The sequence below is a fragment of the Phalacrocorax aristotelis genome, chromosome 5, assembly GCF_949628215.1.
Source record: "Phalacrocorax aristotelis chromosome 5, bGulAri2.1, whole genome shotgun sequence".
NCBI classification, from domain to species: Eukaryota; Metazoa; Chordata; class Aves; order Suliformes; family Phalacrocoracidae; genus Phalacrocorax; species Phalacrocorax aristotelis.
Genome location: NC_134280.1, coordinates 6,995,892 through 7,018,007, shown reverse-complemented (window position 1 = coordinate 7,018,007; position 22,116 = coordinate 6,995,892). Strand labels below are relative to the sequence as shown.

Here is a 22,116-nt window from a genome sequence, read left to right as displayed (position 1 = left end):
CTGAATCTGACTCACCCAACAGTGGTAGGCTCTTTGCTATAGACACGGGAACACTGTATATTCATACAATCTCACCCTCCTCCCTCAGAATAAATTGCGTCTTTGCTAAAACCTTTCTGCCAAAACTAGCATATATTTTACAGTCAAGAGTGCTGGCTTCCAGACATTGACCTTTTCAAGTGAAGACCCATTCTGTTGAAACATTACTGAATAATTATAGAACTGTATCACTAACTTGTAAGAAATGAGTTGTTTGATGCAGCTTAGCAGGTTTTATTATTTCTCTTTTCAGGAAGAAAACCTAGAAGGAAAATATAAAAAAAGTTAAGGTGGAAAAGTCAATCTAAATTGGGTAATGCCTTAATACCCTGGAATTTCAAATTCCAAAAAGCAATTCATGTTCTGAAGCCACTATATTATAAAAAGACTAAAAACTTCACTGCTGAAATTTTATACGCTTTTAAAACTGCCCATAAAATTGTGACTCATATCAGCTAGATCAGGCTTTGCATTTACTTAGTGCAAAATCACTCATACATCTTGGCAGTACATTTGCAATGTAGTCCGCTTGCTCTTTTAAAAATAAATAGGGTAGAACAAAATAAGATATTACGGATTTATCATGATTCCTCCAGAAAGTGGTCTCATTTGGACAACAGACAGGAAAGGAAAATGGAAAGCATGTGACACTAACACTATCTTGGGTTGTTTGCCATTGATTTTTCTAGTGTAAGTTAAAAGTTAAGTTGACTGAAAAAACAGATTAATACTTTTCTTGAATTTCTTTCAAAAACCTTATTTTAGTGATATAATCTTGTTGTGCATCTTGAAAACATATTGCAGCCATGGGGTTACACACTTGTGTATCTGTGTTTAATGCTTCCTTTCACCAAAAAGATCTCAAAAAGGTTTATAATGAATCTGTAATGAGGATATATAATTTTACCATTGAAATGTGGCTACCTATTGGGTAGACAACGACTCCCACTTGTAACGACATCTTTCAAATCATTTAAATGCATGTTACATATGCAACTACTTCCCTTAAATCTGTGGAACTGCTTATATGTCTAATACTGAAAACAATCTCTTTTCCATGCTCCGAGCATTATCATCATCATGTACAGCAGCTGAATTCAGACAGTTCACCTCATGTCACCAAACAAGGGTGAGTAAATCTGGTCAATAACCTCAAACGGAAGCACAGGAAATCTGATGTTTAATGTACAGCAGACAGAATTTGTGTTTTGAAGGGTTTACCTAAGGTGAAAGTCCCAACAGCCTGAAACTAGCACCCTGGAAAGAGGAATGAGTGTGTTGCCTGCCCAGACTAGAACATTTGAAATCTCCAAATACTGATCCTTTTATAGCTGTATGTTAATAGGCTTCCTTACTCTTTCTAGGAGCATTCTTAAGTAAAATTACTCTATAAAGAAATCCCTAAGAATTATTAGGTAAGGTGTTTGAAAAAGTCCTCAAGAAGGGATCCAGATTGACTGTAGTAGAGGCATATCATCAGTTGGACCAGATGATTGTTGTAGGTCCCTTCCAACTGAAATTCAATTCAACCCCTATTCTATTCTATTTTCTATTCTATTCTATTCTATTCTATTCTATTCTATTCTATTCTATCTCTGCTCTGAGGACTTCCCAGTGAAGGACGGCACCACCACAGTGCAGTGGAAACATTGCTCTGCCCCAGTGGAAGCTGGGAGGAAAGAACATCTACAACAGTGTTTTTCTTCTTTTGGCTTTAATCTCTTTTTAGGCAATAAAGTAACAGAGCACCTTTCCCTGAAAAGCTTTGAAAAGTATAAATACCCCCCAAGTGTCTGCCAGAAAGTAGTGTACACTGTAAGTGCATATTCCTGTGGGGTGTCCTGCCTGGTTTGAGAAAGTTCAATCTAGGGCACTCACTCTGAACACAGGGAAGTTTGGTCTTCCCTCTGGTCTCTGCCAGAATGTTTGTTCTGTAAAGCGTGCTCACTCATTTCACCCTGTCTTGTTTTTCTCTACTATTTTTGTCCTGTCTAATTAGATTATAAACTCTGTGTTTGTCTCATATGTTTTGTAAAATGTCTGGCATAAAGGGCCACTTATCTCAAGTGACCCACTAAGTGCTGCCATAATGCAAATAATACTGATGCATCCTGATGTGACAGTGTTTCACCTTAATGTGACACCAAAGGCTGGTACTATTTGGTGCACTTTTAGTGCTGAGAGGAGAAACAAACTCAGGGTATGAAAATGGGAATCTAATGGGGAATAGCAGGGAATAGGACTGAGCAGTGGAGGAAAAATACAGGAAAATGAACTTCTGTTAAGACCAACTGGAGACTCCAGATCTGGAAAGTGCGAGTTGCTTCGCTTGGCAACCATTTACCTGCCCTTCTGTGGCATTTGCCCACACACAGGAATATTATATATCTGAGGGCGAGCAAAAGAGCTTTTCAGCCCAAGGGATGCATGAGCTGTAATCTCACCTTTTGTCTGCTGACAAATATGCATGTGTTTTTCACAACTTCTGTTCATGATCCATCTTTGCAGACTTTCTCTAGAGCGGGATTTAAGGGAGACGGTTGTTAGTTACTAGATACGAAGATTCACTTGGCTCACTGCTTTTCCTATGTGCTAAGTTACTCTGTGTGAATCGTAAGATTCCATTACAGACTCTTCAGTTACAACTAGGGACGCACCCCTGATTTCCAGTAGAGGAGGCTGAATTCTGTCATGTGAAAGAATGGGTATTTTTCACTTCCTATTTGCAACAGCTCGCAATACCAAGAATCCTGACAGTCTCATTCAACTGACAAAGGTATAGTGCGTTTTCTTCTAAGTAATGGGCCGTATAAAAGCTCACAGCCTGGTCCTCCTCCAAGCATCCTGTTCAGCTAAATGCAGTAAGTCCTGCCTGTGGCCATAAAGCTATTTCCTGCAAGGACTGGTATGAAAAAGACTCCACACAGATGAAAAATGCTGAGCCATCTGAAAATACAGTGCAATGTTGGACAGGTTCCTGAAATAGTTCTGAGTGAACTAGTAATACAAAAAGCCGTATGGCCCTGTCAGTGCAGCTCTTCTCTGCAGGATGAATTATCCAGGGCTCTGTGCCTCCCTAATACAGTTCTATTGATTTTGAGACCTTGCTAGCTTGGGTATTCTTACGCAGCACAACGCTGTTTCTATGTATTCTTAGCACTCATTCTCAAGGGAGGCAATTAAGGTGTCACTGAGTCTTAATTTTCTCCATAGATGATATTTTCCTTAAGGCCCTGGCCCTTAGAAAAACAAAACAAATTGCTCAAGTTTCATTTCCAGCCCTCCACAAAGAAGTTTTCAGTGCTGTATACGGAAGTTACAATTATAATTTATTTTTAGAGGCAACTAGGAAGATACGTCAATGATTTAGAGAAATTAATTCCACCTGGCCTAAAGGAAACAGATCTGACTGACAACTCTCAAAACTCCTGGACGGTGAACACACCACGGAGGGAGCAGAAGCGCCCCAGCCAGGGAGCTGCCCAGCGAAGGGCTGAAGACCACGCTTGCGCCAGCGAGGAGCAGATCTGTGCATGAGGTGAGATGCCAAGAACCCACCACCGGCACTGGACGTGGGGAGCAGGTACGTCGGGCTGGCTCTTGTCAAGTTCCAATACCTGGAGCGGACGGAGCTCACGAGTGGCATTTGCAGGTTGACCTTCATCTGGAAAAAAAAAATTAAAAAATAAAAAAGGAGTCCTCAGACTTCATCAGAAGCACCGGGTCCGCCCCTTAGCGCGAACCAGCCGGTACGCGGGGGTGATCACCCGGGGTTTGCTCCAGGGCACCCCCTCCCGCCCGGCCCCACACGACAAGCCCCTGGGCTGCCCCGCCCTCGCCCGGAGCCACGCCAGGGGCGCCCCGCCGCCGCCTTCTCCTCCTCCCGGTACCACATGCACACCCGCGGGCCCGCTCCCCGAACAGCGACCGCGGGGTGACCGCCTACCCGCCGCCCTTACCCCCGCCTCAGCCCCCGCCTCGGCCGCCCTCAGCCCCGCCCCGCCCAACGGCCGGCCTCGCGCCCCGCCCCGGGCGCCGCGGGCGAGGGGGCGGGGCCGCGCGCAGGGCCCGGATGGAAGCGGAGCGGCGCGGGGCGGCGTGACCCCTCCCTGCCCGGAAGTGCGGCGGCGGCGGCAGGAGCGGCGGCAGCGGGGCCGTGGGGGAGCCGCGAGGTGCCGAGGGCTGGGGACGGGGGGCGGCGGCGGCGGCAGCGGGTCTCGGCGCGGGCAGCGATGAGGGTCCGCCACCGCCCGGCCTCGCCGTTTCCGCCCGCCGCCGGGCACCGGTGACCGCGCACACCTTCCCCTCCCCGCCCCGGCAGTATGAGAGCCGCCGCGCCGCCCAGCCAGCGCCGCGCTCCGGTACGTACCGCCGGTGCCGGGGGGTGGTCTGTGTATGTTGGGGGCGGGGAGAGGGGGGAGGCCTTTGTTGTGCTCCCCGCTGCCCGTCGCCGTGCTGGCGGGGCAGGCCGGGCCCGGGTCCCCCCGCCTGGGGCAGCGCCCGGCGGGGCCCTTCCCTCAGGGGGCGGCGGGGGGGCCGCGGTGCTGCCGGCGCCGGCGGCGGGAGGGCCGCGCCCGCCCAGCGCCTCGCCGCGGCGAAGCCCCGGGGGCCGTTGCTGGCCCGGGGCGCGGGCAGCGGGGAGGCGCTGGCGGCGTTTCCACCTATGCGATCCATACCGCGGGCAGGAGGCGGTTCGCAGCGGGCCGGTGCAGGCCCTGGCACGAGCGCTGCCCGCCGCCCGGCCGCGGGAGGCGTCCCCGCGGAGCGCTCCGTAGCGCGGCGCGTTCCGCCCGGGCTCTGCCCGCCCCGTAGCGCCGTGTGACAGCTCCGCGGGGAGCCCCGCGGCTCGGGGGGGGGGCGGGGGGAACGGGCGCGTTGGGCCCCTTCTTCGGGCCGTGGCAAACTTTCGGGGACGCTGTAGCAGCAAGTGAATGATGTTTGGAAGCTCGTGCTTGATTCATCTCGGCTGCGTGCACCATTTTATACGGGGTCAGGAAGTGGAGTTGGGTAAGGCTGGTTTTCACCTGATGATGTCATCTACTGAAATTCACTGGAGTCCGGTGAAATTTGCGTCATATTGGAAGTGTTTGAGAGCAGTAGTAGTTGGGGAGCATAAAGAATGGGGGAAAAAAACCAAAGAAAACATGGGTGCTATTGATGAGTTCACGATATCTTTTTTTAACTGCAGTATACTAAAATCAACAGTTTATTTCAAAACATAGGTTTGCTTTATGGAGATATTCTTAACTTATTTTCTAAAATGTTGTTAAGAGTTATAAAAATAGTATTTGAACAAAAAGGATTGTTCCTAACCTCCTGCCAGGAAGAACAATTTGTGAGAGTCAAGCTGGGTCATTCCTTATTCTTATCAGTTCAGCAGAATACATTATTTTGATAGATATCCCATATGGTTAGAGGAATTTGTACCACAGTGCTGCTGAAACGGAGCCATTTGTATGACTGCCAAGGCATTTTGTTTAACTGTTAAAAAAAAAAAAAGGGGGGGGTTGTTCCTTTTTCTAGTTTTACTAGAAAATTCATTATTTCTGGAAATAAAAATCCCTTCTTAGAGGGACACTTAGCAGTCACCGTCACCTCTGAAAGTATTTTACCTGGCTTCTCTGTCCAGACCTTCTGGGATATGTGAATAGGACAAACGTCAATGTTTGTGAAGGATTTCCAGTGTGTGTGTACTGTGTAGTATTGCCTCCCCACACTCTGTAAGTGGATATTTGCTCGGGAAAAGGAAAACAATTTTTAAACAATATGCTTTTTGTATATAAAGCTGCAGACATGGCAAGGTTTGGTACATCACCAGAAACTACTTTTAACTGTCTTCTGGAAACCTGAGATTTTAAATATCCAGAAATATCCTTGGTGTTATATTGCCTCGAAACAGCTTTCTGCCAAACTTCTAACTTCAGTACTTTGCAGTCTGCTTTTAAACTGTCAGTGAAAATAAAGAATTAAATTCTGAACTTGCGTAGGTGTTGTGAGCTACTTGTTGCTATTAAATACTTATATATGCTATAGACAAATAAAAAATGAGTTTGAAAAGCCATCAAGTATTTTCTGGCCTAATCACTTATTTCAGCTGTCAGTGCATATTGCTTGCAGTTCTTGGATGCTCAGATGAAGTTACGTATTATAAAACTACTTTTTATCTTTTTTTCTATATGTTGTGTTCATCTGTTAAGTTTTATGCCTTTGAAAGCAGCTAAACATAAATATACAGGAGAGGTAACGAAACCAGTTGTCAATAACAGCACAAGTCGAAAAGCAACAGCTGAGGACAGTAATGTGTAGTTAAGACTTGCGTGTAGGTCTCATTGACTTCTCTTTTTATTCATTCTTCCCTGGTTTTCTGCCTGCATTTTGTGGCTTTCCCACTCTTTCATACACAGTCTCTTCACATCTCTATCTTATCTGTTCACTGTTTTCTCTTTACATCTTATGCCCTTGTAGGAATGATTGTAGTTAGAAATTTGTCCTGTTGAACTTGGTTCTGGGGTATGCTCAGAAGTAGGCTTCTGCCTGTCTTGCATTACAAAACTACCCCATCCCTCCCCACTACCATCCCATTGATGACAAGTGGATGTTTGTGGTATGTTTTTCTGACAGCTTTTTGTGACAGGCTCATATGCTCCTTATAGGCATTTCTGTAAAAAGCAGTCTGCAACACGCTGCCATTTTTGCGTCCTGTGTGCTTGGCAGAACGTTGCTAAGACTAGGGAAATCTAAATGAGATTGTTACGCTCATTAAAAGCAGTAACCTCCTACTTGTAATCATAAAACCTTCCGATCTTCAAAATACTGTGCCCTGGTTCAAAACATTAATGCTTTGAAAAATGTCAGTGTTATTCCCTTCCCGCTTTTTCAGGTCTTTCCTCGCTACTTGTCTTAAAGTCTTCTTCAGAGTCATAGTGCTTCCTTAACCATCGTCATTGAATCAGCCAGCGTGCCACACAGTCAGCTAAGGATAGGGCAGGAAAATGATGTACTGATGATCTATCAACTAGTGCGAATCGCTTGGTTTCAGAAGTCTATTAGCACAGTGAAGTTGGAGGGACCTTCATCCCTCTCCTGACTCTGCAGAGGTCATCAGGCAGAGGAGGAAGAGCAGCTGGGGAGCCAAACAGGCTCTGTGTTTTGTCATGCGTGTCCTGGGCCCTATATTTTTAGGACAAAATAAAAGGCCCTTGCCTTAGTGGTTGTCTAATGCTTGCTCCATCATGTCGGAGATAGGCTCTCTGAGAGGCTTTCATACCTTAGCTCTTGGTTCCCTTTCCTCCCTCTGCAAAATGCATGCATATTCATGAGAGACTTCTTCCTTGCTTTGATTTCTTGATAAACTTTCTGGTTTTTGTCCTTATGGCACTCTGTTTCTGTTTCTTCTTGTCCCACCCATATCAAAAGGACTCTCGTTGGAACTGTCCCTTCAAATGGAGTAGGAAATCTTTCCTTCAGGTTGTGCTTAGTGCTTAGGGGAAAATTGCTGCAACTGTGAGGGGTGTGGAGGTATTTTCACAGTGGCAATTCAGACGTCGTTACTGGGAGAAGATGGTCACTTGCCCTAGTTCTGTGGGTTTCTTGGGTAGTGTGTATACTATGTTAGTGTGGCTTGTTTTGCACAAATGTTTTATTTTTTTGGTAATGTTTTAGTTATTCAACTTGTGTGGTGGGGTGGAATTTTGGCAGGAGTATATGCTCAGTATTGGAGCGAGGTTAGACAGAAAAAACCCTCAACTGTAGATTCCATTTTACCCTAGTTTAATAGCTTTCTGATAGGTTTTTTGGTAAGCTGATTTAAAATTATTCTTTGTCAACTATAAAGGGGTTTTTTGTTCTTTACAAGGAATCACTTTGCAAGCATGCATGTGTCCGTCAACGTTGTTGTGATCAGTGTTTGCATATAGTATTTAGGAAATGTAGTAGAAAGCGAGATACTCTTTCAGCTGATTGAGGCCCATTGGCGTGGAATAATCTAGAGAGCTCACATGTACAAATTCCCTGAATTAGATTACTTATCCTTGATACTGCCTTGTATCTCCTAGAAGAGATTTACCGTTTGATTTTTGTGAAAAATATTACACATGCTGCTTTTCACTGGTTACATGTCTTTTCCTGTGGAAATCATCAAAAATAGGTGACAGAAAGCAAGTGTAATATGTTATTTCCAGAATTTGGCTGTTGCTTTAGTGAAAAAAGCTAGTTTCTTTTCCATGCTGCTTCTTCAGAGATTAAACATGGACTAAGTGATTTCAAAGTTGACCTCATGTAAAGTTGAGTACTAGGTGAAAGGGGAGTAGAATTTCAGTGATGAGTTCTCACCTCTAAAAGAGGCTACTGTATGAAGTTGTAACCTTTTTTAAGCATTAGAGATGTCTAGTGTGCTCACCCTTGATTTCGCTGTGAAATACATGGAATGAAGCTGGTGGGTTTTGTGAGCTCTTGCAAGATCATCATTTACTACTTGTGTGTCTGTGAAGGTTTTTTTGAAATAATTTTGTTTAATTAAACTCCAGGTCTCAGCTCGCTTAGCTGATAAGCACTATTTGAAGCTCTAGTTTGATTGTACTCTTGCTGTAGGATTGCTTTAGAATAGACAGCTGCTTAGCCTTTAATTAGTGGTACTTTATCAATCGAGTAGTGAACAGTCTGTCAGTTCCATCCACCTTCGTTCATGTGACATTTGCTCTTTGCGCTACATTGTGACTTGACTTCTGAAGTAGTTCAAAAGTGAGTTATCATTTGCTGTGCATTTTAACTGGCGGCTTTATAGAAAGAAAAAGCAATTGCGTGCCAGGGAGAATGCAATAGAGTAGCTCTTGGCACAGGCAGTGCTGCTGTTCATGGAGTAAATGTCTCCAGCGCTTGGGAAACTTCCAAAGTTCATGGGGTGGGAACCTCTTATTGTGGTACCTGCCTCTGTTGTGCAGCAGAGAGGATCACCGGGTGAAACTTGGGAGCCAAGCTTTCTCCCGGCCTCTTTCCTGATTGTTCCTTTAATGTTTATCCCTCCCAGGAGCTCACTTACCAGTTGGTCAAGTCACTTGCAAAAGCAATTCTTAAGTAGGGTTACAAATGGAGATGAAGGCAATGGGGGCGGGGGGGGGGGAGTGATGACTTGCACTTGATTTCTTTCAAATGGCTTGTTTTCTTGTGTGTCTGAATGTTTGGAAGATTAATTAGACTTGGGTGTCTCTAAAAGGGTTTGTGGTTAGTTGCATCAGCTGTTGCTTCCTGAACAACTGAAATTACGTGTAGGTGCAGAACTCATTCTGGCCTGAGGAATAGCTGGTGTAACTTTCTCCTCTGGTGTCGTACTTTCTACTTCTCTGTTCCATGTTGAATTTTTCGTTGGAAAACTACTCTTTCCAAAAGTTTTAATTTTCCTGGCTTTCTTTGTTCATATTAAGTTTCTAATTGATGGATCTGTTTTCTCCATCAGCATGGCCTGTAGCCTGTGAAGGACAGCCGTTTTCAATATAGGGAATTTCAGTGAAAAATCACTGGTTTAAGTAGAAATAAAATCTAAATACAAGTCACTGGTTTGCGTGCTTAATGTATTAACCTAATGATTCAGATTAGTTAGCTAATAACTTCTTAAAATTCTTCAGAGGAAGCGCTTGTTTACTGTTTGCAGCATTTAACACAATAGGGTTCTGAATTACTTAATCTGTAGACATTACCTCAGCAACAAAACAGCACTCTTTGGTGGTAATTCTTCTTAAATTTTAAAACAGATGGATTCCTTGTTAATGGAGTTTAATTGCAGAGTCACTTGTTTGTAATCAGAACTCTTGAAGATAATCAGAAGTGTTTGGTAATGAATTTAGATGACAGGTGCTTAATATAGTTTGGTGCAGCTTCTGGGATGGAGCAATATGTAATGATAATATTAAAGTTTAACTCCTTTTTATGAACATTGTATGTGCCAGCAGTTGCACTGATATTTACATAGCAAATTGAATAACTGTTTCTGTAACAGAGGACCAAATACAGTCGTTTCAACTACTGTATCTGTGATGTGTGTGAAGTTCATTGCAGCAATTATCTGCATGCATCTGGATTTGAACCTATTTTAGGTGTTTTCACGCATTTGGAAAGTACTTGTTACAGTCCGTATGAACTCATTTAAAGACTTGAGTCATACTATTTCAGTTCTGGAAATGTTATACTGAAAACCAAATTGTCTGAATTATCTAGCTTCTTTGGGTAATTGTAGGTTAATAAAATACATTGATGTACTGATTGTCGAAGCTGGTGCGATCTTACTCTTAGGTCTGGCACTGCGTTTGACATATGGTGGTTTCAGAGGAATAGAATGTATGAAATCTAGTTCCAGTGTTTTTTCTGATCTCCTTGCAGAATATGTCACGGTAGCTTTTGCTTGTTACTTATGTGCATACACAAGCAAACTCTTTGAAAATGGCAGCAGAAGAATATTAATGTTGCAATGGGTGATATAGGTTATGAGAGACAAACTTCTTACACTGAACTTTGCATAAACATGTTTTTGCAAGTGTTGCAAAATATACTGGGCAGGTGATTGATCTGAGGAAGGAAAATACAGTAAAAAAAGTCTGGAAGACTTGAATTAATACTGTTATATCACGAGAGGCTTCTGATTAGGGGAGTTCCTGTTTTGCTTATGGCAGAAGGTGGCTTATTATCAATAATGTTCTCCTAAAGTGTGGTTGTTCTATTAAACAAGAAACCCCGCCTCAAAACCCCAAACCCCAAGGCTGGGGGATTATCAAGCAATGGCAACCTTTATTCTGTAGCCAGTAGTTTTGAATATTGTTTTACAGGCCAGGCATCGTTTTTAATAATTTAAATACCAGTTGTGTTTAGAAATGTGCTGTCCCCTCCAACAGCTGTAGGACTGTGCTCAGAGTGGTGAGAGGAAAAATACATGGCGGTAGCATCATCAAATGTTAGTCTGGGTTACTAATAAATTATAGTGTCTAAGCCTTCAGAGGTTTTCAGAGTCACTTTTAAAGATGGGCTTGTCACTTAGTGTTAGCTGACTTCTTGATTTCCTGGTATTAAATTGCACCTTTTCCTTCTGCTTGTTTTTCTTTTTTTATGAAAGCAATTTTCTGTGGCTGCACCATGGACATTGCACTGCGCTATGTTTAATGAGGCAGCCTCATCAGGATGATTCACGGCAGGGTTATGTCTCATGGGGACAGAGGCAAAACGCAGCAGACTTGCGTCCACTTCTGGTCTGCTGTATTTGATGGTACCGAAGATGAATCCAACTCTATTTACTTGCCATAGCCAGTGGAGGACTTGGCAAGCCCAGCTGTGCTAGGGCATCGGTAAAGCAAGGAGGGATATTTGGCTTATTCAAGTGAAGATGTCAGTGGGTGATTGCCTGGGTGGTCTGCAGCTCCTGCAACGTGCTTTCCGGAGGCACTGCTTCTGGTAATGAAACAACTGGTTGCATAGTAGTTCAGAGTGGTGGTTTTGTGAGGCTGAAGTCTGCTTAACTGTGCCCAGGTTAGCCAGGCCACTGCAGTAGCCCTACGCCGGCCTGTTTGTGTTGTGTTTACCTTGCCACTGTTTTTAAACTTAAGTAAAACAACCTACCTGTAGAGGAACAAATTGATGGCATAAGGAGGCTGTGCTGGGGGGGGGGGGGTGGGTGAAGCGAGCAAACATCCTGCTCAACAGGGTGTGAGTAAGATTTTACACATTCACACCTTAGTCGCTACAGCTTTTTGCGAGACAGCATTTTTCTATAGTTTTTAATATTGTCTTAGTCCTTAATTTAATCCTCGAGGAGTTTGCCCGGGTTTTTCCAAGTGAGCAGGTGACATGTTAGCCTTTTGGAGAAAGACCTGTAGCAGAGGAGCCTGATGTGGAGTAAACTGCACCATGTCCTGCTCCCTTTCCCTCTCATCCCAGGAAAGCAGTCTGAGGTTGCAAGTCGGAGCAGTGAGTTCTACAGTCTCAACTGCTGGCACAGCAACCAGGGCTTGGTGTTGCAAAGCAAGTGGTTGTTGCTGAGTACTCTTTTCTTGTGAGGTATCAAATGGTTCCATAGAAATTGAAAGCTATAGAAATCTCCTAACACTCAAAGCAATTTTAAAGAAATAACCCTTGTGAGGAAAAAATGTGAATGCTACTTTTGGACTCTGGACCTACTCCTTCTAATCTGTAATTTTAAAAGTTTATGGCTGCTGAGTTTGCTCAATTTGTCTGTCTAGAGAGTTAAGAGATACTTTGAAAATTTTCTTCTGTCCTGAGCAACTAAGACTCTGCTGTAAGTGGGAGAAGTTGCAGAAACTGCTACGGTTTGAATCACTTTTTGTTGTGGAAAAATGGAGCTTAAGCAGATATCCTTGGGATTGTTCTTAAATCCAAAGGTAAAAGCAAAACTAATATCTGGATGTTTTTGAAGCAGTTGAACAGCAGAAATTGTGTTCTTGTCTGTACTTTAGAACTTGGACTTGATGGTCTTAAAGGTCTTTTCCAACCTAAACAATTCTGTGATTCTATAAACCAGTCCCTATTAGACCAAACGTTTAGGATTTTCTTTTTGACCTCTGTATGTGTGAACCTGTTTAGCCGCAGTCCAAGACTGAGATGTCAAGTTTTGCTTGTCTTGATGGGTTTCACCAGGTCTTCATATAGCTATGCTTTCAGAGACTCCTACTTCATATTCACCAGAGTGAGTGAGTGTGCAGCTCTGCCTCTTGACCTACCTGTCTTTCCTAGGATGTTGCCTAATCGACTGTTGTGGATGAAACTTAATAGCTAGTCCATTGAAATTAGTTTGGTTTCCAGTCTGGGAGAGTGCAGTTCGGTCTTCCGGCAGAATTGAGTTTTGGGCTTCGGAAATCATGTGTAAGTTATTTGTTTCCTATCAGTTGTTTTTTGCACAAAGTGTAATACTCTGACTGGTTTGGTAAGAGGCATATAACAGGCCTGACATGAGCTGTACCTCTCAACATGTCCATGAAGGTGCAGCTGTGTGCATGAATTTGTTCACTGTTTGCTATGATAGGTAATAAGGCAACAAATGAATGATCAAACGCCTCTCCTGATAACATCTGTGAGTATGAACTTTTGGCTGCTGAAAGTGGTTGTACCATTTCAGTGTGAACTTTCCAGGTGATAACGATCTGCAGAGGTTAATGAGGAGAGCATTATGCTGCTGTTGCTCTGTACAGCTTCTTTGCAGCAAATGAAAGCACCTGCCTCCAGAGAGTGTAGTCCAGTGCCTTTCACAAATCTTACAAATTTAAAAAAAGAAAAAACACCCCAAACTAACTGTGAACTTGCTGGAGATAAATATTTTTTTGTTATAATTGAAGTCAACTTTCTGTTGGCTAATACAGATATTAGTTTCATGTGCAAAAACAAGTCAAGATTAGCATATTTCTTTGAACTCTTGTGTGTAACTGAAGTATTTTGGGGAAAAATGTCTTCATTTAATATACTTTCACATGCCAATGATTTGTTTGAGTAAGAGTAATGGAGTGAAACTAAGGAGGGGAAAAGATCACTTTGGCTGTATACCAGGGAAAAAAAACCCAGTAGTGATAGATTATTTGAGTAGAATAGCTTCCCAAGAGGAGTTGTGGTGGAAATACCCATCTTTTGGGTCCCATAAAACTAGACTGGGCAATGAAACTGAAATATGCTGAAAGAAATAATCTTGTCTGTCTTCTCCAGGGAAATGCATAGATGACACTTGTAGGGAATGGTCTAGGTTATCTAATGAAGGAGCACAATGGGTTTCTTACGTTATTGAACAGTGATGCAAGGCTAATGCTGAGGGATTTTTATTAATAAGCTTGGATGATGTGAACTAGACGGTTACAGTTCAAGCTCTGTTGGGTACTAGGTCTTCCTTTCAACATTATCTTTCAAAGGCTTAGGATAGGAAAGAAAATTTGGAGAAAAGCCTGAAAATTACATGTACTCATCTTTACAGTTTTTACAACTAGTAGTATAATCCTGCTAATTTTGAGTTGCTGACTTCAGTGGTACTGGTTACAGCTAAACCACCGTCCTCCTGAAAAGTTGGGCATTTCACAGGTCGTGGGTTTTGCCTTGTTGAGGCTCTTCTGCTGGAACCACCTTGAGGATGTGCTTTTATATTCTGGGGTCTTGGTTGCAGCTATTTTGAGATCTCTGACCCCAGCTGCCTGCTCTACCTCTGGTAGAGTTCACTGTCTCTGGAGCAGGGGTGATGGGGGAATGTATACATAGTTTTTCAGCTGTCATGGTCCAATCCAGGGTAGTATTCTTTTCTCCCTGGAGAACTGTGGAGAGGGTTACGAATTGGCTCATGGTGTGGGTGCTGAAGTGCGTGTGTGTATTTCTGCTGGCTGGTAGCTTCCAGTGGACCTGGTGAATGGCAGGGGTAAGATCTTAAGCTTGGGGGATGTAGGAGCAGCCAGAGCTTGAGATTTAAGCCCCAAAGCTGGTTTAGGTTTTTGTAAACTTGGTGGTTGTTGTGTGGTTCCAAAGCAAACATATATTTAAATCAGCATTTTAATATTATATTAAAAAAAACCCAAACCACCTTCCTTCCCTTCTTCAGTAAGTGTCATAGGGTTTTCCTGTGCATAGTCCAACTGCTATTCCATTCCACTTGCCATGAAAAGGAAACATTTTGTATGTTAGAAGTACTACAAATAATGTAAAATATACTATATCCTCAAATTATTCTAACTTAGTGGTGTGGATATATATGACTGCAGTTGTTTAAGTATTAGTGATACTGTTCTCTCAAATGTTGCAGTGATAAATAGGGATTGAATTCAATGAATACTAAACAGTATTTAAATTTTTTACGTATATCTTGAGTCTTGTTTTCAGAGAACCGAATGATGATACTGAACAAATTAGAAAATTGCCTAATAGACCTTTCAGATGTCTGTCATTGTGTATCATCCAGCAGAATATTTATTTTTAAAGTTATCTACATAGGAAATATGCAGCAATTCTTTAAAAAAGAATTGTGAAGATCCATTAGAAATCCTTCTAATTAAGAAACAACCCTATCTTTCACAAAGTTCAGATTTTTTTTCTGTTAGTAATGCCTTATGAATCTTTGTAAGCGTAATCAGCTTATGAGACAAACTGTTAAACAGAAGAAAATGGTTAACTTCTGTCTTCAACTGGATATTTTTTAAGTATCTGAGATTTGGTGAGAAAGATAATGCCTTTTGTGGGGATCTGAGCAGCATTCAAGTGATTTTAATCAGCCACAGGATTTTCATGCTAGTGGATGGGAATGACCCAGGTGATGGGTGGCTGTTACACTAGTCCTGTGACCAAGGAGAAAGGTGCATGGCTTTCTTGGCTCTGAAAGAGTTTGGCCTTCATAAATTGACACTACCTAGACCTGCACAAGTCAGCTGGAGCACTTCTTCAGATGGGGGGGATGTGTGCAAAAGTAACTTAGTCCTGGGCCTTAAAATGTCTTTCACTTCAGACTTAAAGCATTTTGATCTGGTTTGTTTGATTCCTCCATCTTCAGCTTCATATATGTATTCTCTCTCACCCAAGAACCAATAAGATAGTGAACCTTAAAGCAATTCAGTATTTTTCCTAAGAACTTGCCTCCTCAGTAATTTGACAAAACTGATTTCTTGATGAAGAAATGCTGATATATAGTACTGTATTCACCGGTGATCGTTTAATGAGAGGAAATGAAATCAGTATCTCTGTAGCTAGAGCATGTTTATTTTGAATGTGTTTTTGGAAACTGATTTTACTGAATGGAAGGTGTATTCACTTTAGATTTCTTTAAAAACCCAAAGTTTTGGTTGTGCAATTAGATAAACTATATTTGGTTTCTAAATTATGGATTTACTAGGAGTAAAAAGTTGGAGGAACAGGACGTTATTTGCCAGTTAACCTTCAGAAGATGATCTTCTATTTCAGCCAGTGATGAAATACCGGTATTTCCAAAAGGGGGTGGGGGAAAGTTAATTCATAACAGCTTTGCATTTCTTGAAATGTTCAGCCCTGTTCAGGAAAAGACTGTCACCATTCCAACGGAATATGCAATACGTGCATGTGGGATTTGGTGGTATGGTCATTTATTAGGCTTTCCTTAGACTGCTAAATGGTATTAATATCAGTTGCTCTTAGACAGTAAATTACCCTAATTTTTACATTAGCCATTAAATGCTTGAAGTAGTTTGTTGGATAGAGATGTTTGATGTTTCAGGTTCCATTGCCTCTTTCTGGGGCATTGTGGAGACTCTGTGCTGTCGTGGTTTGGAAGCGCACCGTGAGATTGCTGTTAAACGTTGCTTTGTTACTCGGTTTCTGGACAGGACTTGAGAATAAACCCACACTGTGCCAGACTCACTCATGTTCAGTTATATCATGTGATGAGATGTTGGAAGTCCTATGATGTGCCAAAATACTGACAGCCTGGGAGGGGAGCACTTTGACCCTGGAGGCTCAAGCCCTGGAAGGGAGGGATAGCAGAGGGTCAGCGGGAACTGCTTATCTGTTGCACAAAGCGCTTTCCTTCTCGCGGGGCATGGTCACTGATTTGCCTGGTGAACTGATCTGTGGGTTAGGTTCTGGCAGGCTGGATTTAACTTTCAGGGTGTGTTGGGCACCCTGAAGAAGGCAGTGTGCCTAGCCATTCCTGCCAGTAGTGTAACTGTAATACCTTATTGAAATACAGAGCTAAAACATTGCTATGGCCAGTGGTTAGCATGCACACCTGCTTGTATGCACTTGTTATGCTGCTACTACTCTGAAAGAGCTGTTAGGATATATTTGTTGTACTGAGCTGCTGCTCTTAGACATGACAGCTGGCAAAAGATCCTGTTAACACTTAGGGCAATTCTTCAAAATAGGTTTATGAAGTGCTTTGTGGGTTTATTATTGGGAGAGTAGAAAATTCTTCTCTGTGTTTATATGCTTGTGGTAGTTTCTTAATGAGCTACTCATTTTTTCAGCGAAAATGTTGAGATGATTCCAACACAAGATGTAAGAGACTGAGAATGTGTTCTTGTCTAGCTCTAAGAGGTTGAAAAGTAACTTTGTTTAGAATAATGTTGACAAATATTCAATTTCTGGGAAGGGAAACAATGTTTGTCTGAAATGGTTATATTGGTGTATGAAGTAGCTTTGAACCTTAAGATTTCTTAGGAGTTAGGATGAGAGAGCTGATACAGCTTTTAATGAAATTTAGCATAAATATGTTTTATGGAGGGTGGCCTATGCTTTATTTACACTCTGTGGAGATATAGAGATAACTTCAGATGGCTTGAAGTTTTACAGAAATACTTGAATAGGAAAGTACTTCAGTGGATTCCTAAATAAAATGTGCTTTAAGAAATCATATTTTTTCATGTTATCTCTACCTACTTGCCCGCTACTGCTCTGCATGTAGTACTCAACTCCATGGAGATCCTGACTTAACAGACTGGTCTATTTGGCAGAGTGATCAGTAGGTGAAACCAATACTACCTTAAAAGACCAGGAGAAAAAGTGATAAGCCCATAGTGTCTGGGGTCTGGGAGTACAGGTTAAGTAAAATACCTTTGAGCTTTTCTTTCCTATTTTGAAGTAAGACAAAGCAAGCTCTCAGCGTAGAATCATCACTGACTGCTGCACCGCAGTGTGGGTTTATCACGTCATGAAAAAACCCAAACAACAAAGGTGCTTGACACACTTTAAAAAATACCTCTCTAACTTCCATTTTGGAAGCCAGAAGTTTCTTTTGCTCTCATCCATTAAGACTTGTTTTAGTGTTCCCAGTGCGCATTTGCTCTGTTGGTTGGAGAATTCTGCCTGGCAAAATGGCCACGCCGACTGGCTAGCAAAGCTGTGTCCAGGCAGGCATGGCATTGCCTGAAAACTCTGAGGTATTACCTGATAATGTCCTGTCTCTGATGCTTTGTTCATGATAGCCTGAAGAGGAATAAATGCAGGTTCTAGCATGAAGATTGTCCCTCTAAGTTGTTTCGTCCTGCAGATAACAGGCCTGTCTTCCTGCACTTCATTGACTTAATTCTGCTCTGTCATTCTCCAACTGGTTTTGTGAACTGCAGCTCCTAACCATTTGATGTAATAGGCTGTGATGAGGGTTTGGTACTTGAAAAACCTTTTCTTTGGAGCTGATGACAGTGGCTAATCAATGATTCATAAACACATCATTCAGAGGAGTATTTAGCCTTCTCCCCAGGCAGAGTACAGCACATAGAACAAAGGGTTAGCGTGTAAGTGCATCTTCTCACCTTCAGCCTGCCCGTGCGAGGTCCACTTTGCCCTGGTAGCCCTCGGTGGCCTGCTTGGTCTGGCTGTCAGCCTGCGGACTGAAAAATCCTTCCTTCTCCAAACAACTCTACACTTCGTGATAATATCTTAGAAGCTTTTCTCTTTTGCCTTGTAGTTTTGGTAAACATCCCCGTGTTGTTGTGTTGTACCCCTGCCAAATCCTGATTAATGGATTAAGTAAAGTGAGGAGCCGATCAGCAGTACTGCGAAACTGTTTCCCTGCTGTTCTCTGGCAGTCGTTTGGTATTTCTTAACAGAGCATCAGATGCTCTGTTTTTGTTCTCCATTGTTCAGTTTGCTGTTGGTTGGTTTTACTTATTTTTCTTAAATTATGCATTCAGGCATCTTAAAAGATAAGACAGACTGCTCCTTAGTGCAGGTTCCCAATATGATATCGAACTATTCAAAGTTCTTTCTTTCTCCCAGTTTTCTCAATCTAAAAATTTGACGGCTTAGTAAATCAATGCCAAAAAAGGTGAGATACAAGTCTGTTCCTCAAAGCCATATCAGGAGCTCAGGAAAATTAGTTGTCTGGTTCTAATGCTGTAACGAGAAACTTTAGAAAAAGCTGAAGCTATTTAGAAGGATCTGAAAACTGTACTTAGGTAAAATCATGGCTTCTGTCAGAACCTGATAAATAAGAAATGCCATGCAGCAGGTGGAAGCAGCCTCTGAAGTACAGATGCCCTGGGTAGAACACGAACAGAGACAAGGCAGCAGACTGACCTGAAAATAATTGAAAATAACCACCTTTGCTTATGGTTAAATTCTCAGTGAATCAAGCTGCCTTAGCTGTGAGACAGGAGGAGGCAGATAACTACTGGTAGCTGGCATAAGGTCACTGGACACTTTCTAGAGAGGATACTACACAGCAGTTATTTTCAGCCTTTTTCAATTTAGAGACCCCTTCAGAGCAAACTTGGCAGAGATCTGCTGCTCCTTCATGGTTACTAGGAGTTGACTGGTCTAATGGACTGAAAAATTTGAGGAACAGGTCAGAGATGAGACAGTCCTGTGCATGTCATGCAAATGACAAAGGAAGGAATGGGCTGTATTTCTTCTTGTTTTTAGCTTTGGAGAACTGAAGAACAGACAGGTTCAGTAAGGCTGAGATATAAGCTGTTCTAACACTTTCAGGTTATGGTTCTATATAAAATCCATCACACAGTTGGGTAACAGCTTCAGTTGTTACCATTGACTATTACCATTATCTCTTGAAGCACACCCTAAAAGTATTAATATTTGCTTTATGCAAGAGGGATGGTTGCATGTATCCTTCACAGGAGTTTTACTCGGGGTGGTTCTGTATGGAGAATCAAAACAAATTGCACACCTGTAAACAAGGTCTATATAAACACAGCTTCTGCAACATGTGATTCCTGCTTAAAAAAAATATGGGGCAAACAAGTTCCATTATCTTATATTTAGGGTGGCTGTTTTTTACTAGTTTTCATTTATGGAAAGTATTAATTAAGTACTGAAGATTGCCACAAATGAATACAAGTTTTATTTGGAAAGAAAAGTCACTTACGAGAGGCAGCTGAATTGTATTTGTGATCACACTTGAATGTCTCAATGATCCATATCTTGCAGGAGAGCTATTCAGTGATTTGTTTTTAATCTTGTCATAGTAGATCTGTTAGGAGAGATCTCTTACGGGATCTGATTATGTTGTGTCTGCTTCGTTGTCTGATAAAAACTGATAATTAGTTTTGTTTTCAAAGATTTATATATATTGGAGATTCAGAGCAATTCCCATGCCAGCAGCATTTAATGTGGAAGGGCTAATTGATATCGCAAATGAGGGAGAAGAGGTACCAGAAAGGCAGCAAGGGAAGGAATCCACTGAGGATCATAGTGATTTGCAGAGAATTTCTTCCCATAGGAACAATACTCATTCACGTCGTGACTGAATTGTGTGTGATCTTAGTGTCGTCTTATCAATGTTTGCATAAAATTTGTTTCTAAGTGTGTTGCTCATCCCCAGAGGAAGAGTTCCAACGTGGCGTGCAACTGCATCTTTTAAGACAATTAACACTGGTCTATCATAAGTAAAAAGACCTATGTGGTGAAGGACTCAAACCTCTCAGGAAGACTGTAGGCTTCTGATGTTGCGTTAGCAAGGGCAGGAGTCGTGTAAATAAGCCTTCTGTACTAAGAGAAAATGTTGCATGGCAGAAACAATTGTGACTTTCTTCTGGTTTTATCAGGGTTCTTTTCACTTCTTTTTAGCAACTTAATGGAGCTGCTTAAGTGGGAAGCTGTGCTTCTGGCAGGAACCTGTCTAAAGATGACGGCAAACCCTACCTAAATGAGAGTCAGCCCAGTAACCCAGAGCTACCCTTTGACAGGCCCGCCTTCTTTCATTAGCTATGTACAAAGACTAGTGCAAGTAGGCTGACTAATTATGTGTCTGTAGCTAGATGTGATGAATCTGGGCATGTGACTCAATTTCTGATGGGCAGGAGAAATTGCATTCCTCTGTTAGGTGATAATCCGGAACAAAATTGCTTTATTTGCTGCTAGAAAGTTCTTCAGGGTTGGTAAGTTGACTTAAACTGTTTTTCAGCTTTGTGCTTCAATAGGGAGCGAGCACCTGGCTGTGGTGATTATAGTTCTTCAGTTGAATCTGTTGGTATTAAAGATAGAAGGTGGCCATGAAAGATGTGTGAACAGAATACTGCTTTAAGTGCAAGTTTAGTTTCTCACCCTCCCTTGGGAAATCCCAGGACTGTTTGAACTGATTCCATACTCCCAGGTGGCTAGGTGCTCTTTCAGGACTGAATTATGCCTGTGTGGCCAACTAGTGCGTTGGTACTAATAACTGAGTGCTCTCAGGGCCCTAGTTACTCTCCAAATCAAAGAAGATCCTGAAGAAAGTTATAACGTGACTGGCGTAATCAAAGTGGTAATTTGCAAAGCTGATATTGAAATAATGTCCTTAGCAAGTGCCTCTGCATCGTATGGTAATACTTTATAAGCATGAGGAGTGAGCCTGCAGATTTTGAGTGGTCATTAAGGTGTGACAGCTAGCTTGTTGAAGTACCAAAGCCGTTGTCCTCTTTTCAAGTTTAATTTGCAGATGCATCATTTAGTGAACACAGTAATACAGATATCAAAATATGGATTTCCCCCCCACACACACACTTAAAAGGGGTGAACAAAAGAAATGAATTACTTTTTTAGGAGGATTACTGAAGTTTGGATTGCTATCTCGATACGATAAACCTGCAATAAGCGGCGATGTCAAGGGTTCCCACCCCACCTCCTCCTGGGGAGATGTCCAGTGGACCTGTGGCTGAAAGCTGGTGTTACACACAGGTAATCTACATAAATTCCAATGGCTTTATTTTCTGCTCGTAATTTGAAACAAACAAAAAACCTAACCCTAAAAATACTGAGTTGTACTGACAGTCTAACTAGTCTTCATAGTTAATGCTTGATATGTAAGTTAAATTTTACTGATGTTTTCTACATCTTTTATTCAGGTTAAAGTAGTAAAATTTTCCTACATGTGGACCATTAATAACTTCAGTTTTTGCCGAGAAGAAATGGGTGAAGTTCTAAAGAGTTCTACCTTTTCATCAGGGCCAAATGACAAAATGAAGTGGTAAGGTCTTTACTCTAGCAACTGCTTTGTGGTGTTTGTTTTGTTTTGTGTGGTTCTTTGTTGGTAGTTTTTTCCCCACTCGCAAAAGTTGCAGAGTTAAATTGCAGATAAATATTAAAACTTGGACATTTCTTGAAGTGGTACTATAGGTACGTATTGGTTCTAATTTCAAAGCTTCAACAGTCATAGGGAAA

The 22,116-nt window shown here is 42.2% G+C and overlaps 1 protein-coding gene across 1 annotated transcript in view; it reads left to right on the top strand.

Moving 5' to 3' along the window:
- The first annotated feature begins 4,233 nt into the window (after nt 1-4,233).
- Nucleotides 4,234-22,116, top strand: part of SPOPL (speckle type BTB/POZ protein like) — a 35,519-nt gene continuing 17,636 nt past the window's right edge. Inside the window, exons 1-3 of the mRNA XM_075092833.1 lie at nt 4,234-4,400; nt 21,499-21,633; nt 21,801-21,922. Of these exons, the coding sequence (XP_074948934.1) occupies nt 21,556-21,633; nt 21,801-21,922 (200 nt within the window). The 5' untranslated portion in view covers nt 4,234-4,400; nt 21,499-21,555. The remainder of the gene's footprint in view (nt 4,401-21,498; nt 21,634-21,800; nt 21,923-22,116) is intronic.